Raw genomic sequence first — 23,597 nt, 5'->3', positions numbered from 1 at the left:
GAAGTTATGTCAGTGTGTAGGACTGACCCCTTATTTTACATTGTGGTAGCTCCTGTTGAATTTCAGTTACCATTATCAAGGGGAGGACTTCATGTCCATCCAGTTAAGTGCTATGTAACTGCAACATCATTTTTCAAAAGGACACCTGAACAATGTTCCTATTGTTATTCCGACTGTAGTGCAATTTCTAGCTAAAGGTCAAGCCTTCCCTCCAAAACCTTTCATGATTGTGTTGGTACCTGGATTTGGTTCGGCCATTTGCATTATTTCTCTCTGTGGTTCCTCACTAAGAAGATCACCTTCTCACGGCACCCACTTCTGTAAGCCTTGAGTGATGGCAGGCCGTTTGTGATTTCTGAGCACCAGAAAACTGATATGTCCATTAACAACTGCTCAACTTCTTTGTCCATGATTGTGTTGGTTTTGGAAAACACATTGTCACACAAGTTCCAGAGAAATTGTCATCTACATAAAGAACAGGCAGCTATAGCGGTCCCTAAAGGAATCTTGATCCATTTGAGTGAGGAAAAGGGCTTGGCCAAACAGAAAAACAAAATTCTATCTGGATGTAGCTGTGGAAAGTGAAGGTTTGTTATGTAGCTGCTTTCCCCTTAGCCCTGCCTGTGACATAAGGAGAGTTCAAACCAAGCTGATATCACACAAGATGGGGTAGGATTCTGTAGATTACCTATATAGTTGCTTAGAGGCTGGCCGGCTGTCGTCTATAAAGGTCCCTGGGAAAGGCACATGAGTAGATGACACATTTAGGGTTTTTAAATGTTCTTCATCAGTTTGTACTGAACCCATTGCCCTGCGCCCATCACATCCTGCAAAGCTTAAACAACCTGACTTTCAAGCACTTGCCATCCCCCACCTTTAATCCTAAAATTGACTTGAGCATCCAATACATAAATGCACGTTATGCCAGTTCATATCAGTAATGGGCTATAGTTATTAGTTCATAAACAAGTCAAACAATGCATATCTTGCTTTAAAGTATTGGTGTGACCCTCCTTCTATGGTACGGTCTAACCCCACACAATGGCCTGCCACATCTCACCTGTCTATTTCCAAATGCACGTCTGCATACAGAGATCTTGAATGACTTGACCCCGGGGAATGGTAGTCACTGTGAAGAAAGTGCTGATATGATGGGTGGGTTCAACAGCAACCGCAAGCTCATCACAAATGCCCACATTTTCATGTGCCTACCCGAATTGAGATATCATACATGCTTACAGTATGTTCAAACGCCTGACAACCCTAGTGTAGGAATTAGAAACACTTCAGCTCCGACTGTGGTTCTGCTTACTGGGCAGGCTGCTTTTGCCTTACTTAAGATGGGTGGTTCACATCTTTGAATTCTTGGCCACTTCCACAGAATGACAATCAAGACTCCCTATGAGCGATAAGTCCCATTCGACAAAAAGGAAAACTGGTTATTGCCTTTATGGAATCTGTATCGACCAATTACTGAGTGGCATGAAGCAAAGGGGAGCAACTAATCTGGCATAGCAGATAATTGAAACCATTGTGAGCCCTATAAAAGAGCCTAGGTGCCACATGTCTGTGTCGTATACTGAGCTACAGACTGTGCACCAGAGAAATTGAGTGGTAGCCATGTCCAGGGAGCAAGCCACTCATAGAAAGGAGCCATAACCTGAGACCAGAGGAAGAGATTTGCTAGAGACCCAAAAGCCTGATGAGAGACAAAACAGTACCTGGAAGAAACTTCAAGCAAGGGGGATGAAATACTTGCTGATACGTGTGTGCGTTAAAGTATCAATGTTGCCTAGTCGGACAACCCTCTTGGAGTTTGACAAGATAAGCCTGTTGCATACCCTAAGACAAAGGGGAAGAAGTATTTGATGATGGATGAAGTCAAGAAACTAACTGGGTGCTAGAACCCTGAGACTGCTTGTGTGGGTTAGGACAGTGTAGGGAAACGTAACATTCCCTTAATTAGGCATAGAAGTCACATTGAGTTCTAATGTAATGTGGCTCGGGCAGCATCACTTTGACATCACCACTCAACTGTAAAATGTTATTACAGTTGTACAGTGATGTAGTTTCCATTTACTGGAGAGTAGCAAATTTGTCATCTAGACTTCAATAGGAAAGTTATTTAGAGATGTTTATACAGATCTTCCAGGCTTCATGTATTTATATAATTGCTTCAAATAAATGTATTGTGCATTGAAACAATTGTGCAATTTGGTTTAGAATGTGACATAAGCAATCATCAGGCTGAGTTATTTGTTTACTAAATCTAAAAGGCATCCTTGTTGCATACTTTATCAGGTAAAGTGCTTTTAGGAGAAGAGGAAGGCTTGGAAGATGATTCTGAACCCAAAGCTGAGGTTGGAGCTGCAACATTTGTGGGTAGGTAGAACATTAATTTTTCAGTATTCCTTGTTTTTTAATTTACAATTGAGATGTCATTGGTTACTGCTTTTTAAAATATGATTACTTGAAAAAAAATTCTAATTTCTTAAAAATATCTGTCCTTATGTAGGCTATACATGAAAACTAAATACCTTTCACAAAAAAGTAAGCATTCATTTATTGGTGATTCAAACCAAGATTGATGGACTTCTTCAACTTTTAAGCACTGGAACATGGAACAAATCCTTGTTTCATGGCATATCCTTGTTTCCAAAGCATGGAGGCTTCCTAAACGCAACCATTTGGAGTCATTTTTTCTTTATGCCTTAATTCACAAGGTCTTTTCAATTCTTTTATTTCTGCACAGCATGCCTTTTTGTTCAAAAGTCCTAGACATGAGACACAAATGTAATATTTTTTTGGTTTGCCTTCCTGGGAGTGTGGATCAGTCATTCAGCATTTGTAGAACTGTTATTTATTTTTTATTTTTTAAAGAACAATTTCCGCACAGCCATTCAGCAAACACCTTAAACATACATGGATTTGTAGTTTTTTGTAGATTTTTAATAAATCCAAATAACTTCACTTTTTTTTTCAAGAACAGTTTATTTGTTGGGCTTTCATAGCTAGCCAACCGCATGCATAGTCACTTTGTAGTATCTCCAAAGGGAGTGAGATCTTTTGCTTGCTTTGTAAACATTCAGTTCAGGAGGATGACAGTTACGTCACTGTTAGATGAGAAGAGGATCTGACAAAGCGTATGAAGTACGATACCTGTGCATTCTGTTCGATATGTTACAGATGCATTAACATGTGCAATGAATGAATAAATGAATGCAGTAAGTAGGTGCAAGAGGCTGAATAACTGTGGTATTGTGGCAGTCAGTGCCAGATAGTCAGATCCACAAATCGGCGCTCAAATTGAACGATTCCCTGAAGAGGAAGATTTTCAGACAGAAATGTCACAAGTACCCCACTTCTCTTACGGGATCTGGTTATCCATTCTAGAGGTTCCAGTGGCATCCAAAGTTCTGAATTCTCATTTTTGTTTTATTGCAGCAGCAAACAAAATAGATCTGTAGAGTCTGTTTGAGTGGTATTTTTTGCCATTCTTTCTGATATAGACCAGGCTATTGTTCCATTAGGCTCTGTGCTAATGTGAGGGCTATGGAAATGATGCTAGCACTGACTGGGAGCTAGGGTAAGGAAAAAAGAGCAGACAAAATGTGGGCCAAACTTTTAAGGGCCAGGATAATAGCTTGCGTCTTGGTTTAGTATAGTTTGAGGTATTTGAAGGAGTTTGTTAGTGAAGCCAAGCAGGAAGACTGTTTCAGTGATCCACGTGTGAGATAACAATAGCAGACATTGCTTGGATTCTTTGAGAGATGTTCAGCAGGAGGCAGCTCTGTGATAGGATATGGACTTGGAAATAGTCTTCTTCAGGAGTTCCTGGACTTGTGATCTAAATGATGTGTGATTGAGGAGCCGGGAAGATAGGTTAATTATAAAAATGCTCGCCCATGAAAGAAAGCAATACTGTGAGTCATGGTTCAAACCCCTGGTCTGCTCAAAACTTCACTTCTCCAACCCCCATGTTGTATGACTAGCATGGTAATAAGTAACATCAATTACCAAGTGCTCTGAAACCGGATTTCTGGTTATAATGGGTCTATATAAAACACCAAAAAATAAACTGTCGAATATAAGTTGTTCGCTGAGGGTGTGAGGGACAGTGGCAACCCAAGTGACGGGGGGTCAGGCAAACGGGTGGCAAGGGCTTTCCCAATATGGACAGTCTTTTCTCCCACATTTGCACTGCAACAGACATTCACTGGCTGTGTTATGTGGAGTTGGGCAAGATGGTTTCATTCCCCATATCCTGCCGAGATGTAAACACCTCCACTTTGCCCTGGAACTCCCAGTTGGAGCCTGTGAAAGCGCATGCCTGCTTTGGAAGAAGGCCAAAGGACAAGATGCCCAAAAGACAGTACATAAAGGGCATGGCATGGCATGGCAATTTTGAGTATATGGTCCCACAATGGCACTGCAGTAAAAAACATGCACATGAGTTAACTGAAAGAAACGGTACACTTTATCCCGCTGCCACCAGGCCATACTGGATACCTCAAAAAAAAGGTAACAAAAATGTTATAGTGGAAAAGGAAAGTAATTAATTATATATCATCAGTACCATAATTCACTGTGGGGCGATGTATGAGACAGGAGTCTCGCACATGGAGCAGGGTCCCGCTGCACTGTGAGGTGAATCAGAAGGACTCAGCACAATGACTGACATGTTGGAAAGTGTTTATTCTCTCTATGAGGGAAGTTATCTCCTAGAAACTAAAACTAATGGTGCTCATCAAAAGAAAAACAGTCCTTTGTCCAAATCCTATTCTGCTAATTGGCCCTACAACTTTAACAAAACAACAAAAATGAGGAGGCCTGGGCAATGTCTTCCGTAATCGGCTTCAGCCTGGCGCGATCACTGGAATTTCTCATGCTTATGTACAAAGTTCATCAGTATCTCATGCAGTTCATAACCTCTGTAGGTTCTGTTGTCAAAAGTCAATGGGCCTCATTCTAAGTCCGGCGGTAGCCGTGCCGGTGAAACAGGCAGGCTGCCGCCAGACTTGTGAATTTTTCCGGTTCCTGGCTTCCCAGAATTTCGGCGGTATTACGAGTATGGCGTTCCGGGAAGCCAGGCGCTAGAAAAATGGTATTCCCTATTCCCATTTGAGTCCCATAGGACTCAAATGGGAATAGGGAAGATGGTAGCACCGGTACCATTCATAAAGGTGCCGGTGCTACTGTCAAAGTCGGCGAGCAGTTGCAGTTCTGCCCGCCATGCCAGACATGACGGGCAGGAGGGGTTCCGGCCAGCAAACCTGTACCCTGCCGGTCCGCTAACAACGCTGCCGGTAAGCCTACTGGCACCGTTGTTACCGGACAGGCAGGGTTGTAATGACCCCCAATGTCTTTCATACGATTTCCTCTTCCTCAGGAAAATTCAGGGTTTTCCTCGTACAATTACCCCAGCCTCGACTAGGTGCTTTGAAACCCTCCGGATTCTCTTCCTGTACAATATTTACGTTTCGAGGTTCTCAGACTTTTCAGTCTCCTGGTTCTCTTTTTGCTTTGTTGTAACATGGCTTGCATAGGGTGTCTGCCGCCTCAAGTTTGTCATACTGTCATAACCTTGCTGGTGCCCCCCCAGCCTTAGCACCCTATTAAATTCTCATGGCTTTCTGAAGCCCAATGGCCTTCTGACGGGCACGCTTTCTTTGTGCTCTCGTTTATCAGCCTCCCATAACCTACTTGGCTTTCCCAGCTTTGACAGTCAAAGTTCGTACCTCTCAATTGTGTCTTCTCACTGGGAACGTTCGCTTCCCTGCTGTTGCACGTCTCTGCGTCAAATGCACTTCTCCTGCAGAGCTCCTGGATCTGGGCTCCCCTCAACAATCTAGTCTCTGCATCGGTTACCGGGCTCCAGGCCCACCACAGGTGTCCTTTGTGGTTGCGCCACCCAATGAGGCGGTTACTCTTCTGTCTCTATCTCGGTCCCGATCTGAGCGACCCGGTCAGTCAGCATGCCAGCCTTGCGGCGTCCGGCTAGCGGTTTCCTCGCCCTCCATGCCACTGCTGGCTCTGCATTCTTGCGGGAGTCTGCTCCTCCAAGATGTCTTCTCTGCAGAGGCGCTACAGAGGCCCACCTCTGCGCAGGAGTCTCACTCCTCCCTGCGTTGGAGTTTCCCATTCCTGTTTTTATGTATGTCATCAACAAAAGAAAGGAGTGTGTCCTTCTTTGACTGTGGCGCTTGGACAAAACCAAGCATTACCTGAAGCCAAAGAGATGTTAGAAATGTCACTGTAAGGTCCAGTCTTGAATTTTCCTGCAGGAGTGATGCTGGCCCACAAGGCCCCCCTAGTCGGTCTGCCTAATAGTTTCTTAGAAGCTATAACTACCAAGCTGACAAACCCAAGGTGAAAGGGGAATGGAGAAAACAAAAAAATACAGATCTTCACTGGTTCTCTGACACCTCTGGTAACGGAGTAGCTGCCTCAGTGTCTGAAATCTAAAAGACAACAAATTATATGTTAATGTCTGTCCAACCTCAACTTGCTTCACTATAGCTTAATAACTTGCTAACCTCCCTCCTCCTTATTGCCTGCTGCCTATGCTTGCTTGCTGATAGGCTTTCTCAATTGGTTGCAGTAGAAATTAATTGTAGAATTACTGTTACTTGTTCAGTAATTTTATTATCAATATTCCTTTTCTGGAAGTCTTCTTATGGTAACTGCTCAAAGACTTAAGTAGAAGATTATTCTCTCTCTTTCTTAGTTGCGATGACGTTCTATAACGTCTTCAATTGTATGTTCAAATTGCCTCTCTTGCAAAATGCTCTTTTAACACAAATTGTCCTTTATTTCTGTTCTTTCAGTACTATTCACCAAAATGCTTGGAATATTATTTTCTGTTTACTTAATATTATAATTCTATGCTAATTTACTTATCTATAAGATTTAAGAAATTATTACAAATTAACATCTTCTCAAATCCAGTTAACTACGCTATATTAAGAAACTAGGTTTCTTTCATGCTTCAAATAATATTGATTTACTTTCCGACTCTCGTTGTCTAAAAGTTTGTTGTATTTCAAGTCGAGTTCCTGTGACGGACTGGAAGACGTTTGCGACGCTCGCGCGGCACGTAGCTGACGTGCGAAGGTCCTTTACTCGAATGAAGCCCGAACGAGACATATGCGAGTACGCGAGACGAAAGAAACAAAAACCGCAATTAACTTATTTAAAAAAGGCAAAAACTGAGTTAGTGTTTATTTCTTACGTAAATTCTAACTCGCTCGCAGAACGTTACCTTAATATATTTAACACGCGCTTCTGTTAATATATTAACGCACGCATAAGTTTAATCACAAACCGCGCATATGTTAAATACAACACGCGCACTCAGGATTGTTCTGTAATGACGCGCGCACACAGCAATGTTCTGTAATGACGCGCGCACTGTTGGAAATAACAACGTTGCTCAAAATAATCTTCAATTACAATTTCTTGAAAAACTAAATCTTTTCCAAAAGAATTACTTTGTTGAAAGTTCTGATCATTTAAAATTCAATAACAGTTCTTGAAAGTTCAAAAGAGTACTTAGCTTACTTCTTCTGTTTACTTCTTACTGCTTCATAAACAGACTCAAATTACTTTGACATCTTATGTAGATTAACTTCGAATTTAGTTTCTCTCTGGTTCAAAGCTTAATGAAGTACTATTTGAACAAATATTCAGAGCTACACATACTGCCACCTGTCTTTAGTGAAACTTGAATGAAAGTCAGTTTAGAACTCCAGCAAGAATGCCAAACTACTTCATCAATCATCTCCTCCAATCATTGTTTCTGAAAGGAAACTCCATCTTGCTTTGGGGAAACAAAGGCCTCCTGTTAATTTAATTAAAGATACTTTACATAGTCTAAATTGTATCCAGAAAATAACCCCAAACATAACCTTATAAAGATTTTCATTTAAAAATGGTTATTTGATCATTAAGTGATTTTTACAAAGACTTTTTAAGTAAGTGTTTTCTAGAAGTAAATACTTTTGGGATTCTAGAAATATGCCATGGAATACTTTTGTAAATATGTTTTTTTGAAATTCTAAAACCAAAGCATGGAATCCTGACCGACACTGGTTGGTGGAGTAAAAACAGTCTTTCCAAGTCCCAAGTAGGCAGACCATGTATTCTGGACTGTGAATTCCTTATCAGACTGGGAGGCCTTGACCCCAAGAGGGGAGTCATACTCTGGTCCCACTTACCCAGACCCCTAGGGAGGCTCTTGTGGAGCGAACTCGCCTCCCGCGCCTTACAGGGGTGGCTCCTCTATGGGGAGAAGGGACACATTGACCACATTTGTCACAACTGGTAACCATAAGGGCTTACCAGTGCCCCCAACAGAGGGGAGTTCAGCAAGCAAATAAAGCAAAAGGACTTCACTTGCCTTCAAAGGTTAATACAATGTTCAACACCATATACATGGGATTCCATTGATCTAAAGGATGGAAAGTTGCAAAAAGAATAATCTTTCCTAACACAGTATGAGAAACAGAAGGGGCTGCAGAGTTGAAGGAAAGCAAGATAGGGATGAGTGTCAAAGATGAAGAGAGTTTTGTGATTGCCACGTGCCAGATGGGTACCATTCTTGTAGATATTTAGGACGAGCTTTAGTATTTCTTTCAATTTGCTATTTATTTGTTTTTGCATCATATTTACCAGTAGAGGTTAGAGTGTTATTGTTAAAGGGTTCCAGAACAGCTTAGTCATGGAGATCGACACAAATGTTTGTGACCGCGATCCAGGAGGAGCTGTTGCTGTAGGAGTCTGGTATTGGGAGGTGAGGGTTCCGTTTCAGTAGCTATGGTGTTTATTTTCAAGATTTGGAGCAGTTAATAGGAAAGGTAATAATGTGGCTTTTAGGAAAGATGTTATAGGGTGTACTGGCAATTGTACAACAGTGACCTAGAGCCTCCAAGGAGAAGTAGGGGTGGTAGAACAACATGGAGGTAAGTGGGGAATGGAGGTAAGTGGGGAATTAAAGATTTAAAAGTCTGCATTTTTAATTTGACCAGCTTGTTTTTAAATGGGATTTGCCCCCCCCCCATACCCCCTCCAGTCAACAGTCCGATCCCCACCCATATCCCCATACACTCGTAGCTCCACTTGTGCATATCTATCAATTGATATGTAATTGGTTAATTGGTTGAGTGCGCAAAAAAATAGACTGAGTGCAGGGAAAGGAGACCAGTCAAGATGTGCTTGCGGAGGGGAGGAATAGAGTCCAGGAGGGATGGAGCAGATCTTAAAGGACCAAAACTGGATTTAATTGTGGGAGTGTAGGTGATGAAGTGGACAGCCACCACTGAAGGCGGAGAGACTGCAGTTGGGTGATGAGGGGGATGGAGAGGTGGAGCAACAGATGGAGGGCGGGGTGGAAGGAGAAAGGGAGAAGCAAGTTTGTAACAAAGAGAAGTAGTGCTAGTAGTTGGGGTATAACAGTAAGAGGCAAAAGGAAGGTGATGATATTTTAGAGGGGGAGATGTACTAGCAGAGCAGCCAGTAGGTTCGAACACCCAGAAGATAACTGGATATGTTGGAGGCAGGAGACTCTGAGAGGAAGTACATAGTGGAGAGCAAGATATAAGGTCCAGATAGAACAGTGAGTGTTGAGGGGGAGCTACGCTCTGGTGAGCTCAGCAGGCAAAAGTGCAGAAACAGATTCATGAGCTGAGGAGATTGCTATGGGAGCCTCGAACGTCAGCCATGCACATGATTAGAGTGAATGTAGGTAAGTTACAATGGCCCCTCGTCCAAGCAATGGATGGCAAACATTCCTGAAGTGCGATAGCAGAAGGAAGGCTAAGTAGTAGCAAGCAGGCCTGCTACTTCCTGAGGGCAGCGCAGCAGAAATAGGGGCAGGATAGCGGAGTAGGTGCGGATGGAAGCGCACGACAGAAGAATTCTGCAGAGGGCTGAAGATAGGGGGTGATAAATGAAACACGGCAAAGAGTCGTAAGGATACTGCACGATTGAAGCATGTGCAGGATGGAGGATGTGGGTCTTGAGGAGTAAGTCATATAAGAATGGGCAGGGAAAAGTAAATCAGGAATGTGGGAAGTGGAGAGTGAAGTAGAAGTAGGAGTAAAGGTGTCAGGAGGTGGTGTGTGGTCAAGAACGGTCAGTGAAAAACTAAGCAAAGAGGCATCCACAGTGGGCTGTAACACAAAGTATTGGTAGGTGTGATGAATCTTATGTCATCACTCCTTTCCCAGCAGTGACCTCTCCCCATGTGGCTAGGGGACGGCATCTGCCACCTGATCCTGACTCTGGGGGCAGCTGTGTGAGGGAGGATCACAAGGTGGGAGGTGATCATCAGAGTAGGGATACATCATCAGACAAGATATGGTATGCCCATTTTCCTTTTAGGGATACCGCTTCCATCCACCATTCCTTAATGTCATATTGTTATGACACCCTTCAGCCACCCATGGAAGCTGCTGAGTATACCTTCCAAGGTTCTGCGCATAGGTTACCAAGAACTGACTCCTATTCCCATACAATTGAAAGTACTGCAAAGAGAAAGCTGAAAAGAGCAATGAAGATCCATGAATGTGAAAAGCTCAAGACGCTGTCTAGTTATGAACAATTGATAGGTGCCAGAATGTTTAAAAGCCACATCCAGTATGGCTGGGAGAGATGCTGCCTGGAGGAGTCCTGTGAAGCAGAAAATGCCGAGAGGGAAAGAATGCGAGAGGGAGATCCGGCGAGGAGGACATTTTGGACGCACTGCCCAAAGCAACCTTCCGGTAAGGCTTTGGTTTGTTTGTGGGCAGGGGAATGATATTCCTTAGTGAGGCGCAAGCAGCAGAGACAGCCGCCCCAGAGCACCCAGACGGGGAGCCGAACAAGAAACAAGCTACAAAGACAGCCGCATCCGAGCACCCGGACACAGGTAGGGAACTGAGCAAGAAACAAGCGGCAGTGATAGCCACACCCGAGAGCCCAGATGCAGGTGTAGAATTGAACGAGAAGCAAGCTGCACAGAAGCTGCCAACCGCAGAAGGCACCCAAACGCTACCGACGGGAGGAAGAACCTCTCCACGAGCGCTGCACACCAGAGTAACAGGTATGCAGCTGGAAAGAGGGGTGCTGGATGTCAGGGAGGTCACGGGAAACCCTGAGTGGATAAGAATATTGGGGCGAAGGACCCCAGGAGTGAACATAAACCATATATAGCACAACCTAGATTCGCAAAGAGAGGATCCAAGTCGTCAGAACTGAAATAGGTGGATATTAGGTTTTGTAGCCGCCACCAAGTACATTTGTGAATCGAGTAGTCCATTGTGTAATTCAAGTGACACGAAAAGCCCTGGCAGGGGAGTATACCAGGCAAAAGCAAATTGACAAGTGTGTAAAGTAAATCACATGAGGAAGTCCTGGTAGAAGAAGACACGAGGCAAAGCCAAGACTGTGAGAAAATGTTAAATTAAAGTGGAAAAGTACACCAGGTATCCTGTGAAAATGAGACTTAACAGCCACATTGTTTAATATACAAGTTGTTGCTTTTTTGTTCATCAAGAGAGATCCAGGGAAGACTCGTACCCTTAGGAGTTTAAAGTATGGAGAAGAGAAAACCTGGGGAAGGGAGCAAACCCCTGGAACTGTGAACTTTACCCATTGGGAACTTTTGTGCTGGAGTTACACCTTTTCCTATTGAAACTTTTTTTTTTCTCTTCAAAAGACAAATGCATTTCCCTTTTCACCTTAGCGTTGCTTTTAGAATGTGAGAACGAGAATAGTATTTCGAACACAGGGCATGCTTGATTTTATTTTTTTTGGACATCTTGACAACGGACAGACCCTTATGTTAAGGTAGGGAAACGCCTCCTAGAATGGGGACAGCATTTTGAATAAAGGTTTATAGCCAAAACTATGAGCTCTCTGTGTCTGCATGCATTCCTAGTTCCTCACATAGGGCAGACAATGTGTGGAGGTGGGCAGCAAAATGACTTGAAGAGGAGCCAGCAGACATTCTGTCAGAAGTGAAGCGATTGAGAGGTTAGGGGGAGGTGTGATGGTTCCCTGAAACGAGGGAATAGAAACTGAAGTGGATGGACAGGATTTGTAGATGAGGGCTGCATTTTGAAACTGGTAGGGATTCACAACAGGAAGGTGGGAACAGCAAAGGCTGCAAATGGTAAGGCGATTTATAGTTTATAAACTATAAAGTCGAAGATGGTCGTGCTGCCTAGGTTGTTGCACTTCTTTGGGAATATACCATAGATGATACCCAAGCAATTTTTTTGTTAAACTCCAGAGCATATGTAAGGGGTTCATATGGCACACTACCAGGAACAGAATAGTGCTGTGGAAACCGCAGAACATGTATGATCAAGGGAGCATTAAATCACCCATCTTCGAGGTTTATTATTTAGCCAGCCAACTACAATATGTGGGCAAGTTGTTTACGGAAGACTCAACAACGGAGTCTAGATTGTCGAGTTCTGAATGTATATCTTTGTTCTTAAGAGTGGATATGGCTGCCGAAATCGGAACTAAAAGGTTGCGCGAGAATGTTAGAATTGAGATGGAAGATATGGCGTAAGGTGTGCCAGGCAATGGAGAACCCAACTCTGTGTTCTCCACAGATGCCGCTAGTGGCATTGACTGGAGGGGACGAACTGAGGATGATAATCCGTAGGCATTGGGAACCGATTGGCATAGCAACGCTGAGGGATGTATGGCAAGATGAGAAGGTGAAGGAATTTGACATTCTGGCAGAGGAAACTGGTCTACACCTGGGACAGTATATTAGTTACACTATACTGGTGCAGCAGGTGAAGGAGATGTGATCAGAAATAGTGCTAGAGGGTCAGCCTGAAACGACCATAGAAACAATTTATGATGTCACAGATGGGGGGCACGAGGGCTCTAGAGTATATGAACTGCTGATGTCCAGGGTGGGGAAGGAGGTGATCCAACTAAGACGAGACTGGGAAGAGGAAGCTGGGAATCTAAGAATGATGGATTGTGGGTGAGGGTTCAAAGATACCACAAAAAAGTGTCCAGGAAAGCGACGCTGCAACAAACCTAGTTATATATTACTCGCAGGGCGTTTGACACCCCCTCCCCCTGCCCAGAGGATTGCTCGATTCAAGAACGTTGGGAATTCAGACGTGTCCAAAGTGTTGGGAAGTGAACGCATGGATGTTACGTATGTTCTGGGCATGCCCGGAAATTAGAAAGTACTGGTGAGAGGTAGCCCACCGCTTGACCGAGAAAGGGATTAAATTAGATGTGGAATATGTGTGGGCGTTCATGGTAGGGGGTTTTGTAGACCGCGTAAGATAGGACACATGAGCAAACTTAAGGACCTTGCCTATATATGTGCCAAGCGCAGAATTGCCATGAGTTGGAAAGCAAGCAGTGGACCAAAGGTAGAAGTTTGGTGGCACGACCACCAGAAATGGGCAGAAGTGGAAACAGTGGTATGGAGTGAGGCCTCAACAGAGGAGGGGATGAAGAGGCGGATACACCGATGGCCTGGAGGCACTTAGTGGCCGCTTTGTCCGGGCCCACCCAGACCTGCCTGGAGGATTGATTCCTCTGGGAGTACGGAGCGTAGGGTACCCCCGGATGAAACAATGGCGGATGGTGTGGCAGAGTAGGCTCCAGTTAAGGGGATGGCAATGGGGAGACGGTGGACATTTTATGATACTGCATATGAGGCTCTGATCTTTGTATGATGTTCACTGGTTGGTTTGTTTTGTTGATTGTTCATTGTCAAGTTTAATACAAATTGTTTTAAAAAAAACTATAAAGTACAACTAATTTTAGTTTAATTATATGAGTAGGGAACTGAGAAACAGGCTGTGAAAATAAATTATTGTTCTTATTGTCTTTAAAATCTTTATTTTTTCAGGATTTCCGTTAGATTTTTAAAAAATGAACACACGGTTTTTAACTCTGAATAATTGGCTGAATGGTGATTGCTTCCCAAAAGGGAAAGGCAATCATCAATATTGATCTTTCTTCAATGGTTATGTTTTTTCATATCTTCATCCAAAAAATGGTCAACTGAGAATGTCTAAAAATGTATACTTCAAAGAATCAACTTAATTTTTGCAGTCTACACATAGTCGGTGTAGTATGAAAATGTTTTGATATATTATTGATTTACACATTTTTCTTCTTGTTCTCACCAGCTTCCATTAAAAGTGACCCTGCCAGTGACATGGCACCATCTTCTGGTGCACCTTCTGCTGGATCAGGAGCAGCACCAGAGTCAGCGACACATGACATAATCACTGAACAGCCACGCTCGCAGCATACTTTACAGCCAGACTCTGTAGATTTAAACAGCACAGATCTTACCAGCACAACCACAGAGGGTGATGAGGCCGAAATGCTCAGTCGGAGTTCCAGTCAAATCAGCACAGTTCAATCCGACCCGACGATGGATTTAAATGAAGGAACCACACAGGCATCCTCGCCTATTAGTGATAGCTCACAGACTACTACAGAAGGTCCAGATTCTGCTGTGACTCCGTCGGACAGTTCTGAAATTGTAAGTGTGCATCAGGCAAAGGGGGGATCCCGGTCTTCTACTGAGGGCCCCGACTTGTCTCAAAGCTCGTCCATGGAGGACACATCTTCGTATTCAACATCTGCTTTATCGTCCTCAGATAGTTACAGTGAAAAGGTCAGCCGCTCCTATGTTTCATTGAGCGCTTGACCTCATTATGCCGCTCTCGTTGGAACCTTGGATACTATTGGCTTTGAGCTTTTGTGGTCAATTATGAGCATGGAAATAATTTGTAATCTTGCACACAACATTTCAATATAAAGTAATGGAACACACTTAATATTTTACAAATATAACTGTCCTTTCAAAATCCAGTTCATGGATTTTGTGGATGTTAGGCGATCTTTTTTCCATTGGAAGTGTATATTTGCTAGAGTACATTTGATTGGAGCCTTACAAGGAAAGTAACTTAGATACTACAAATTGGTGGAACATCTTCTAGAAAAACAAATGTTTACCAACCCGCATAGATCTGTTTAATTGGTAACAACTAATATGAGCTTTCATTTAATTTTTAATTGTGTATATATATTTACAGTTTTATAAAAACTCAATGCATGCCACTTGTAGTGTCAGAGCGCTGAACTGAAGGGTTCTGGAGAATTGGGGGACAAGCGTGTTAGATAGGCGTACATTGCACCAGGGGAAAAAATCCTCATTCAACGAGAAATAAATCCATAAACAGGATCAGTATGTTTCAAGAACCGTATCCAAAACCTATAGCTATAAATGGGAGTGGCCATCAATGGTTTAGTAAACTGAGTGAACAGCCAGCTATGGGAGTTAAATCGAGGGGAATGTAAATAAATTGTTGATCGGAGAACCAATAACTGGATGCATGCTGTTAATCCTACTATAAGATTGTATATTTACAATATGTCCTGGACAGTCAGAGAAAGCAGAATATTACATTGAGGATTGTGGATTAATACAATGTTTGCAACTGGAGGAGGAACATGGGTGATAAAGGGCCGATTGATTCCAAAGGAACTGTAGGCCAAATGCCTTGACCAGGCTGTGAAGAGCTCAGTGGGTGGAAATTGGGAAACCAGTTTTTCCTAGTATTATAAGAGTGTTAATCATAATGATTGTTGACATTAGCCATTCATTTTGCAGAATTTAAATCTTACGGATAAGGTGCTTTTGAAAGGAAAAGTTGAGGCCTTTTTCAAAAGGTGCATTTGAGAGAACACAGAATGGAAGATAGTTGCAGATTCTCGGCACACCACTCAAAATAATTAAGGTCTCTTCAAGCTTAGCATTTTCCCTCAGAATGGGTTTTCTTATTCCCCATGTGCAGTAGTTTATCTACCTTATTATATGATGTACTCACCATAGATGGATGGATTCACGAACCAGGTTATTTCACTTGCATGCCCATCATAAATGCAAGAGAGAAAAAACACTTGCATTTTCTGTATGGGGTCTTTCATAAATCTGAATGTACAAGAAATGCTTTTGCTTGGGCAGATGAACTTTTCAGAATTGGCCCACGTGCAGAATGTGTACAGATAAAAGGTCTGCCATAGACCAAATCCCATCCTGATTCCCAGTGGGATGCACTTTACTATGTAGCATATCTGCGTGGCTCATCTCCCCTGTTGCCAGGTGTAGGGAAAAACACTGTTGACGGGGATCTTAAAACAGAAAAAGTCCTAATTTATCTGTGAATTTTTTTTCTTTTTATTTCCGAACAGAGAAGTGGAAATAAATGTGAAATATAGGAGTCCGATTTGACCAAGGTCTATACATGAATGCCAGGTTACAACAGTGGCAGGCCTGGCTTTTCCCATCTTAACTTGTATAAAACACTCTTTCCCGTACCTCGATCAGCCTAATAGGGCATCAGATGTGGTGGCATTTGTACTGCCCTTCCTGGACACTGCTCATTTCTTCAACCTCTGCCTGCCTTTCTAGTTAATACATTTCCAAGACTGTGGAACACGGCAGCCAAACTGACCCTTTGCTTGAGGCAAAATGGCCATGTTGCCTCAATTCAATCTCCACTGGCTGCCTTTTCAGCTGAGAGTACATTTGAATGTACTGTGATGAATCAGGGGAATTTGTTGCTTCTTCCTAAAGGGGAGCCCCATCCACTGTGAGGCTAGGGAGGTGAGCCCACTACGCAATACCCTCTCTAAGGGTAGAGGCAAGTCGGACCTCACCGGCAGGGATTCCATCTTTGGGCACAGACTCCCATTCCCAGGAGGAACTCCCTAGAGGACCTTGTAACAAAATACATTTAAACCTTTCTGAAGATCAGAAATGTGAAGAAAAGGTCAATATGTGATATAGTCATCAGGAAATAGAACATCTCCTTTTAAACTCCCATTCCAGTGGGGTGTGTAAGGGAAGGCATGGTATTGAGTAGTAGACACACACACAATGGATACAAGTTTCAAAAAGCTTTATTTATGAATTTGCTTTGGATGGTAAAATTCCTAACTGGCCCTAACTCTAAAATGGGAGTAATCTCACCCATTAAACAATAAAAAAATAGTCCAAGTCAGTATGGTCAAAATAAAACGGCCTATACTAGGAAAACCTGAACTTGCCCTCCTTCTGTAGATAACAAATGTGTTAAGGGAATGCAAAAAGGAAAATAGTGTGTCAGAAAGAAATGTCAGAATGGCTTCAGCTCCACCTCCCTTCCTCAGGTGCAACTACATGAAGTTTAGAGAGTCTCTTAATAAACAAAGAATAGGTGGATGGCACAGTTCTATCAGTCCTGCACACTTTGGCTTACTGGTTCAATTCAACAGTTCAGTCGTAGGCTTTAAGTTTCTGGGAGTTCAATCATTTCCTTAGGCTTCAAGCTCCTTGTCATAAATACTCAGTTCATATGCTCTCAATTTCTTACAGTTCTGCAAAGGATTCTCTCTGCCGTGATCGAGTCTGTCTTATTCTTCATGGAGGTTCCCTTCCCCCACATTTTATCTTGGATCTTTTTCATTGTCAAAGACTTTAGAAAATGCAGGCAATTTACATAGACCTCTGCATGACCACTTCGACCTCTTTCAATAGTCCTTCAATTCACAATCCATACTCTCCTTGTGACAACAATACTTCTTGGTACTCATAATTCTTGCTCTCTTTAGTCTGCCCTCTTGGCCTGTTCAAAAGTTCATGTGTAACACCAGTACTTCTTGGTATTTCTTTCGGTTCCTATTCATTGCATCGAATGCCAAACCCCAGATACCATTTTTTCCCTACCAATGCTTCTTGGTGCTTGTAGTTCTTATATTTTTACCTTTTGCCCTCTTGGAATATTTCAAAATTCACTTCTTCTCTTTCAGCACAAATGCCTCTTGGTACTTGTGGTTCTTTTTCTCTTTCACTTGCCTTCTTGGCCTTTTCCAAAGTTACATTTTACTTTTGCCGTCTTACTGTGTTTCACAATTCACGTTTCATTTTACTCTTATTGAGCTTTGTTTCCTTGGATCTCCGCTTGTAATATCTTTCAGTTGTTCATAACATTTCACAAAGACTTCCTCTCTCAGAACCACTTAGCTACTCTGTATCCTTATCTTTTATCAAATGCTCTTCTTTTGTGTTTTATCGGTTCACGCGCAACTTTCAAATCAGTCACTTTCCCTTTAACGCCAACCAGACTTTTGTTGTGGTCGATAACTCACTGGTTGTGTTAAATTAATGTCTTTCATCTTTTCCTCGCAGCTCAAGGCCGTCTCCAACGTCTCCGCTGCTCCTACCCAACTCTGCTGTTCACCCGGGAGGGTCGCATGCCGTTTCCTGGTACCTTGAAGGTTTCGTTCCTTTGCTCGCTTGACTCTACCTTTTGAACAGTCCCAGCTTCCTGAAAGCTTGGAAATCTTGCCTGGCCTTCTGTCGATCCTCTCAATTGCTGATCAGCCCATTAACCTTCCAGCTCCCACAGCCTGGTTCGCATCCCCCTTGGACGAGCTTTTCCTTCTCGTACCCAGCATTGCTTTAAGTGTCTGTGCGTGCCACCTTTTATTTTCACACAGAGCCTTAAGTGTCATGTTTACATTATTAGAACTACATGCCTGACTCTGCCTGGCTTCATTATAGGGTCAGGGCAAATGCAAGTCACGGGAGGTAGTCCTTCTGTCCTCATTCCTCATCTTCCTTGGTGCAGTACTTTTGTCAAGACAAGTTTGGGAGGAGTTATGGGAGTTATACTTTACCAATACCAAAACAAGCAGGCATAGGGGTTAGATGTGTTGTTGAAAAAGGGGAATACCATATCTTATCATAGGGTGCTTTTCCCCCACTCCCAGAGGACTCTCTATCCAGGTGATCCTCCCTCGCTTGTCCACCCTCAGGGTCAGGATCCAAACCCAATGGCCTTTCCCTGGCCATCCGAGTACGGGATTCCCGGGGACTAGGTTGTGAAACACCCTCTGGTTTTTCACAGATGAAAAGGAGGATGTATGGAGGAGAGGAGAATCCACCAGAGAAACACAAAAAGGAACAATGGTTTACCCAGGGGAAGCACCACGGCTGCGCAAATCCGAAAAGGGGAGGAGTCTGTGGAAATGACAGAAGTGCCTGCGAGTTTCGAAAGGAGAGGAACGCTGACTTCAAAACAAAACAAAGCAAAGGCAAGACGTACAGCGTCCTGCAGGCGCAAGAGACCAAGACTAGACAGAGGTTTTGCTGTCAGTAACCAGCAAGCCAGAGAAACCGAAGAGGGAAGTGTGGTGTCCCGAAGCAAAGGAGAGAGTAGCAGAGACCCGTGGCATTACCACGGGAAGACCGCGGCAGACCTGAGGTCCGAGTAACAACACCAAAACTGTGCCGATATGACAAACCCGGGACAACCTAACACCTGAGATACGGCCCGCCATCCAAGCCGAACGGAGGGAAGAGAGGTTGGCAAAAGGACCCAAGGTGCTAAATTAGGGGGTGAAGAAGCTGATCTTCAACAAATGATCAGGATAACTGGAGACCTGGGAGACTGGATGAAAACCACTATTATTGGAATGCTTATACTAGTCACAGTCAAATGAGAGAAAATATACAGAGAGTGAATGAGAATCATTGTTGGACTGCTCATACTAGTCTTTGTCCAGCAGGAAGTATTGGACAGCCATTACCAAGAGAAGAGAAAGAGAAATATTCTGGGTTTGACCCAGTTTGAAATAATTCATACCAGGAAGGCCTAAATGAAATAAAATAACTTGTTATAAGCAGGAAACTTGAGAGCAAGCTGGAATTGGGAAAACCATATCCAGGTAAAGAGCAAAAGGAAATCATTATAAACTATTTAGGAACATGGAAAATAGCCCTGAAGGAAATTATATTTTAACAGGGGAAGAGAAATGATCAATCCTTATAGAAGAAAACAAGAGAAGATTCCACAGTCCAAAACTATAATAGATGAACTCTATGAACTGATAAAATGGTATGAACTGATGGATGTAATCACTATAGACTAACTGAAGATCGTCTATTAAAATGTGGCTGATGGATAATAAGTCAACACACCTGAGGAGAAACCCTCCTGTTTTTAAGTTGTTAGAATTAGTGGTAGGGTCAGATAGGTTATAATTAGATGGTGAATAGTTTAATTTCAAGTCATTCACGGACGAGCACCTTAGCTAGTTTTGTTAGGTAGGGACGCCTTGTAGAATAGGGAAAGACAGGCTTTATTCCTTTTCTTTAATGAACCTACCAGTGAAATGTAAAATCGGAGTCTGTGTCCTTCATTTGACCTACCACAGTACTCTCTCTGTCTTGTTCATTAAGCAGTCACTAAACATAGCCCTCCAAGATAAAATTAAAATCTACAATTACAGGCGCACTCAGGTAAAGCCATCTGTTCTTAATGTAAGACTCTGCATGCAACCGAATCCAGGCTGTGGGTGGATAGTTTACGTATCTGGAGATACAGCTAAGGAACACATTGCTGCAGCTTTTAGAGAAATTATTTTTTAAACTTGGAAGTGCCATTTATGAACACATCTCTTTTCCGCCTACTATCCTTGAAAAGTATCTGTCTTTCCTCATGGAGCAGCCCGTGTGCTGTAGAACATTAAAACAACATCATTTGAAGTGACTGTGGGGTCAGTGAGCCAGTGCTTAGACAAGAATGTAAATGTGCAAGGCACTTGAATATTTTTCTGGGGAGTTTTGCGGGGGAGGGGGGATCTCTTGTATTCTTTACCAACCTCTCCATCTCATCACAAGTCACATAGACGAATTAGGGATTTGAAAGAGCTCTTTGGCCCGTCTACATCCTCAACAAGATCTCTGAATTGACCCACATGTACTTCACATTTTTATAGAAATCAGAAATTAATTGGAGTAATAGCAATAATGCTCCAAAATGGGTGTGCGTGCAATTTCTTAATTTTAATGTACATAAATAATACTTTTCAAACTGCATTTTGAAAGGACTAGTGTTCCCTGTTGGGTGACTTTGTGATACCCATTGCGAAATAGTATCCAGTTCCAATAAAGCTTTGTTTTTTTAAGTTGCATATTTTTGTGCTATGTCCCTAAAAATCTTTTCCCTCTGAATGTTATGTTGTTTGTGCAGAATTCCATCATTATTGTAAAGGGCAGGAATCCAACCGCAAAAGAACATCAGCCCACAAGTAGGTTTTTAAGAGGACACCTCACTCCTATTTCTTTCTCTTTTATATCAAAGTTCATAGACTGCACTGTCCCAACAATGAGCCATAACGTTATTGAGGTTGGGAATGTTAGCACGGTTCATTCTATGCCGTCCTTGTTCCAGCGTTCTACGTGGTATGCCACTGCCTGAGTTTTCTCTCAAGCTAGAGGAGATTAGAAGTCACTTTCCAGTTAATCATGTATGTAAACCTTATGTGTCATTTTAACAAAGGACCTCAGTGTGACCCTAATTGCTACGGCTACATTTTCCAGGGTGTTTCATTTGTTTGAGATTGGGTTTAGTATGTTTTTTGTGATATTTATTGTATTTGACTGTATTTTCTCTCTCTACTCCACCCAGCAAAATGCCTTCAAAGAAACATATTGGATCTGGCGTACAAGTTCTGTTTAGGCAACAGCAGTGCACACCCTTTTGGCAATTTTCCGTCTGGCCCTCTTCCCAGTCCCATGTCAGTTTGGGCACACCTCAACCCTTAAACAAACAACTAAAAAGGGGAGAATTAAAGCATTTGAATCCATCATAACCCTTTGGGTAACTTTGCAATGGCACAACTAATCTAAAAACAATGAGCTTGCAAGCCTCCCAGAAGAAAAACGTTTTGCAAATTGGTCACACTTCCAGCCCTGAAAGGCAGTCTAGCCAGAAGAGCTTGTTCAGATCTCTTCTACATGGAACTGCCAGCAACCAATGAGCTATATTGTCAATCTTGGGTGTGGATTAGGACTCATACCTATGGAAGGATAGCTCAGGGGCAACACCTTTGCCTTGGAAGCAAGACAACACAGGTTTGAATCCCGATCGCACGCTTAGAAAACACTTGCTGGTATTAAGCACCTTATAGATGAATAATAAATTCATAATCAATCCACACCTACGAAAGAGAGTCCTTGTGAAAAATGCAAAAAGACTTGAGTGCAAAGCTTTGAGTTGCTCATAACCAAGTCCCATCCTGTTGTCAGTCCAGCCCCACCCTACTGGCCCCTTCGCTTTTTGGACTTCCACCATGCTCATGGATCTTGTCACAGCCTTTTGCCCCCAACTCTGTTTATGGCAGAAATTGTGAAACGTGCAAAAACGAAATCATAGATTTACTACGAGTCAGTGTATTTGTCTGACAATGTTTTCTACTCCTATCTGTTTAATGCTCATTGCATGTGTCTAGATCTTCTGCTAATGTTGATCTGAGGCCATTCCAAAGGCAATGCCTAGGCAGTTCCTATTCATACCAGATGAATAGGAAGTTTATCGTCCACTTTGATTCTGGATGATTAAACCTTTGTTGTGAAGGCTGATGTGAATGCTATGGGATAAACGTACGCTATTTCACTCTAATATCAATAAGGACACACCAAAGCCTTAACTGTAACGAAACACCACTGCGGTTGCTACTTGCTATATTCTGCCTCTTTTCATATCCGCTGTCTAATGAACAAATAGATGCCTCAGCAGCAAACCTGCTCAACAGTGCACCGTAAATTCCCCTATGTCCCAGAGCATTTTACTATTGCGTATAATGCTTGTAACCTACACCACAAACGTGTAAATTTGCTTTACTGTATACACATATTTTTGTAGTGCAGGACAGGCCAGCCCAAAAAGGCACAAGGGAAATAAAAGTAATTCTGATATTTCTTAGGTTTCAATATCTTTTCAGTTTGCTTGTTTCGGGATTTAATTTTTTGAAAAGCCATGATTCGTGATTGCATTTCAGAGACCTTTTTTTTCCCCAGTGTTCACTGTCTGTCTAGCAACTAGAATTTCTTCAATGGCCTATTCCTTCCGCCTTTTGTATGGAGCACAGAATAAACAATATAGCCATGACCTTTCTCTGTGCATTTTCACTCCTCAAGAGGTTATCAATACACATTAAACAAAAAGGTTAAATTATTATAATTCCTACAAAGTGAAGACCATATACTTGAGGAAAAGTAAAGGGACAATTATGGGGTTTGAAGGGGCCGCAGAAGTATTGAGGAATTGCAGAAGTGGGCAGAAATATGGTAGATGTTGCTCTTCAGAAAATGCAGTTGCAGAAATGTATCTGCAAGATGGTCCCCAACCTTGAGCCTTGTATATTGTTATGAGTAGGAAGAAACAGGCCACACATACAACTTGATATCGGGGTCAACAGGTGTTCTGAAAGTTAAAGCTGAAAAGTAAACCAAAAGGGTCCTCACACACATGTGTCTAGATTGAATATTGGTATATTGAAAGCCCCGACAACCCTCCCTCTCGGGATATACAGGTTCTCCTCTGGCGGTTTAACAACTAGAAAAAGTTGTATTCCCTTTCTTTGTGATAGGTTGTAGGATAGCTGCAGGATGTCATGCAATTCGGGACGGAATGCTTCTATACAAACAATGCAAGAGACCAAGAACAACATACAGCCTGTGCCAAGGTTCCTAATTTGATGGACTAGAGGTCCACCGTCCCTCT

The 23,597-nt window shown here is 42.6% G+C and overlaps 1 protein-coding gene across 4 annotated transcripts in view; it reads left to right on the top strand.

Moving 5' to 3' along the window:
• Positions 1-23,597, top strand: part of HTT (huntingtin) — a 2,905,635-nt gene that overhangs the window by 419,900 nt on the left and 2,462,138 nt on the right. For all 4 annotated transcript variants that reach the window (XM_069632055.1, XM_069632053.1, XM_069632052.1 and 1 more), the window contains 2 exons: positions 2,302-2,382; positions 14,160-14,521. In XM_069632055.1, the coding sequence (XP_069488156.1) occupies positions 2,302-2,382; positions 14,160-14,521 (443 nt within the window). The remainder of the gene's footprint in view (positions 1-2,301; positions 2,383-14,159; positions 14,522-23,597) is intronic.

Source organism: Ambystoma mexicanum, chromosome 6q (assembly GCF_040938575.1).
Source record: "Ambystoma mexicanum isolate Mex_15411 chromosome 6q, UKY_AmexF1_1, whole genome shotgun sequence".
Lineage (NCBI taxonomy): Eukaryota > Metazoa > Chordata > Amphibia > Caudata > Ambystomatidae > Ambystoma > Ambystoma mexicanum.
This window is presented reverse-complemented; position numbering and strand designations above follow the sequence as displayed.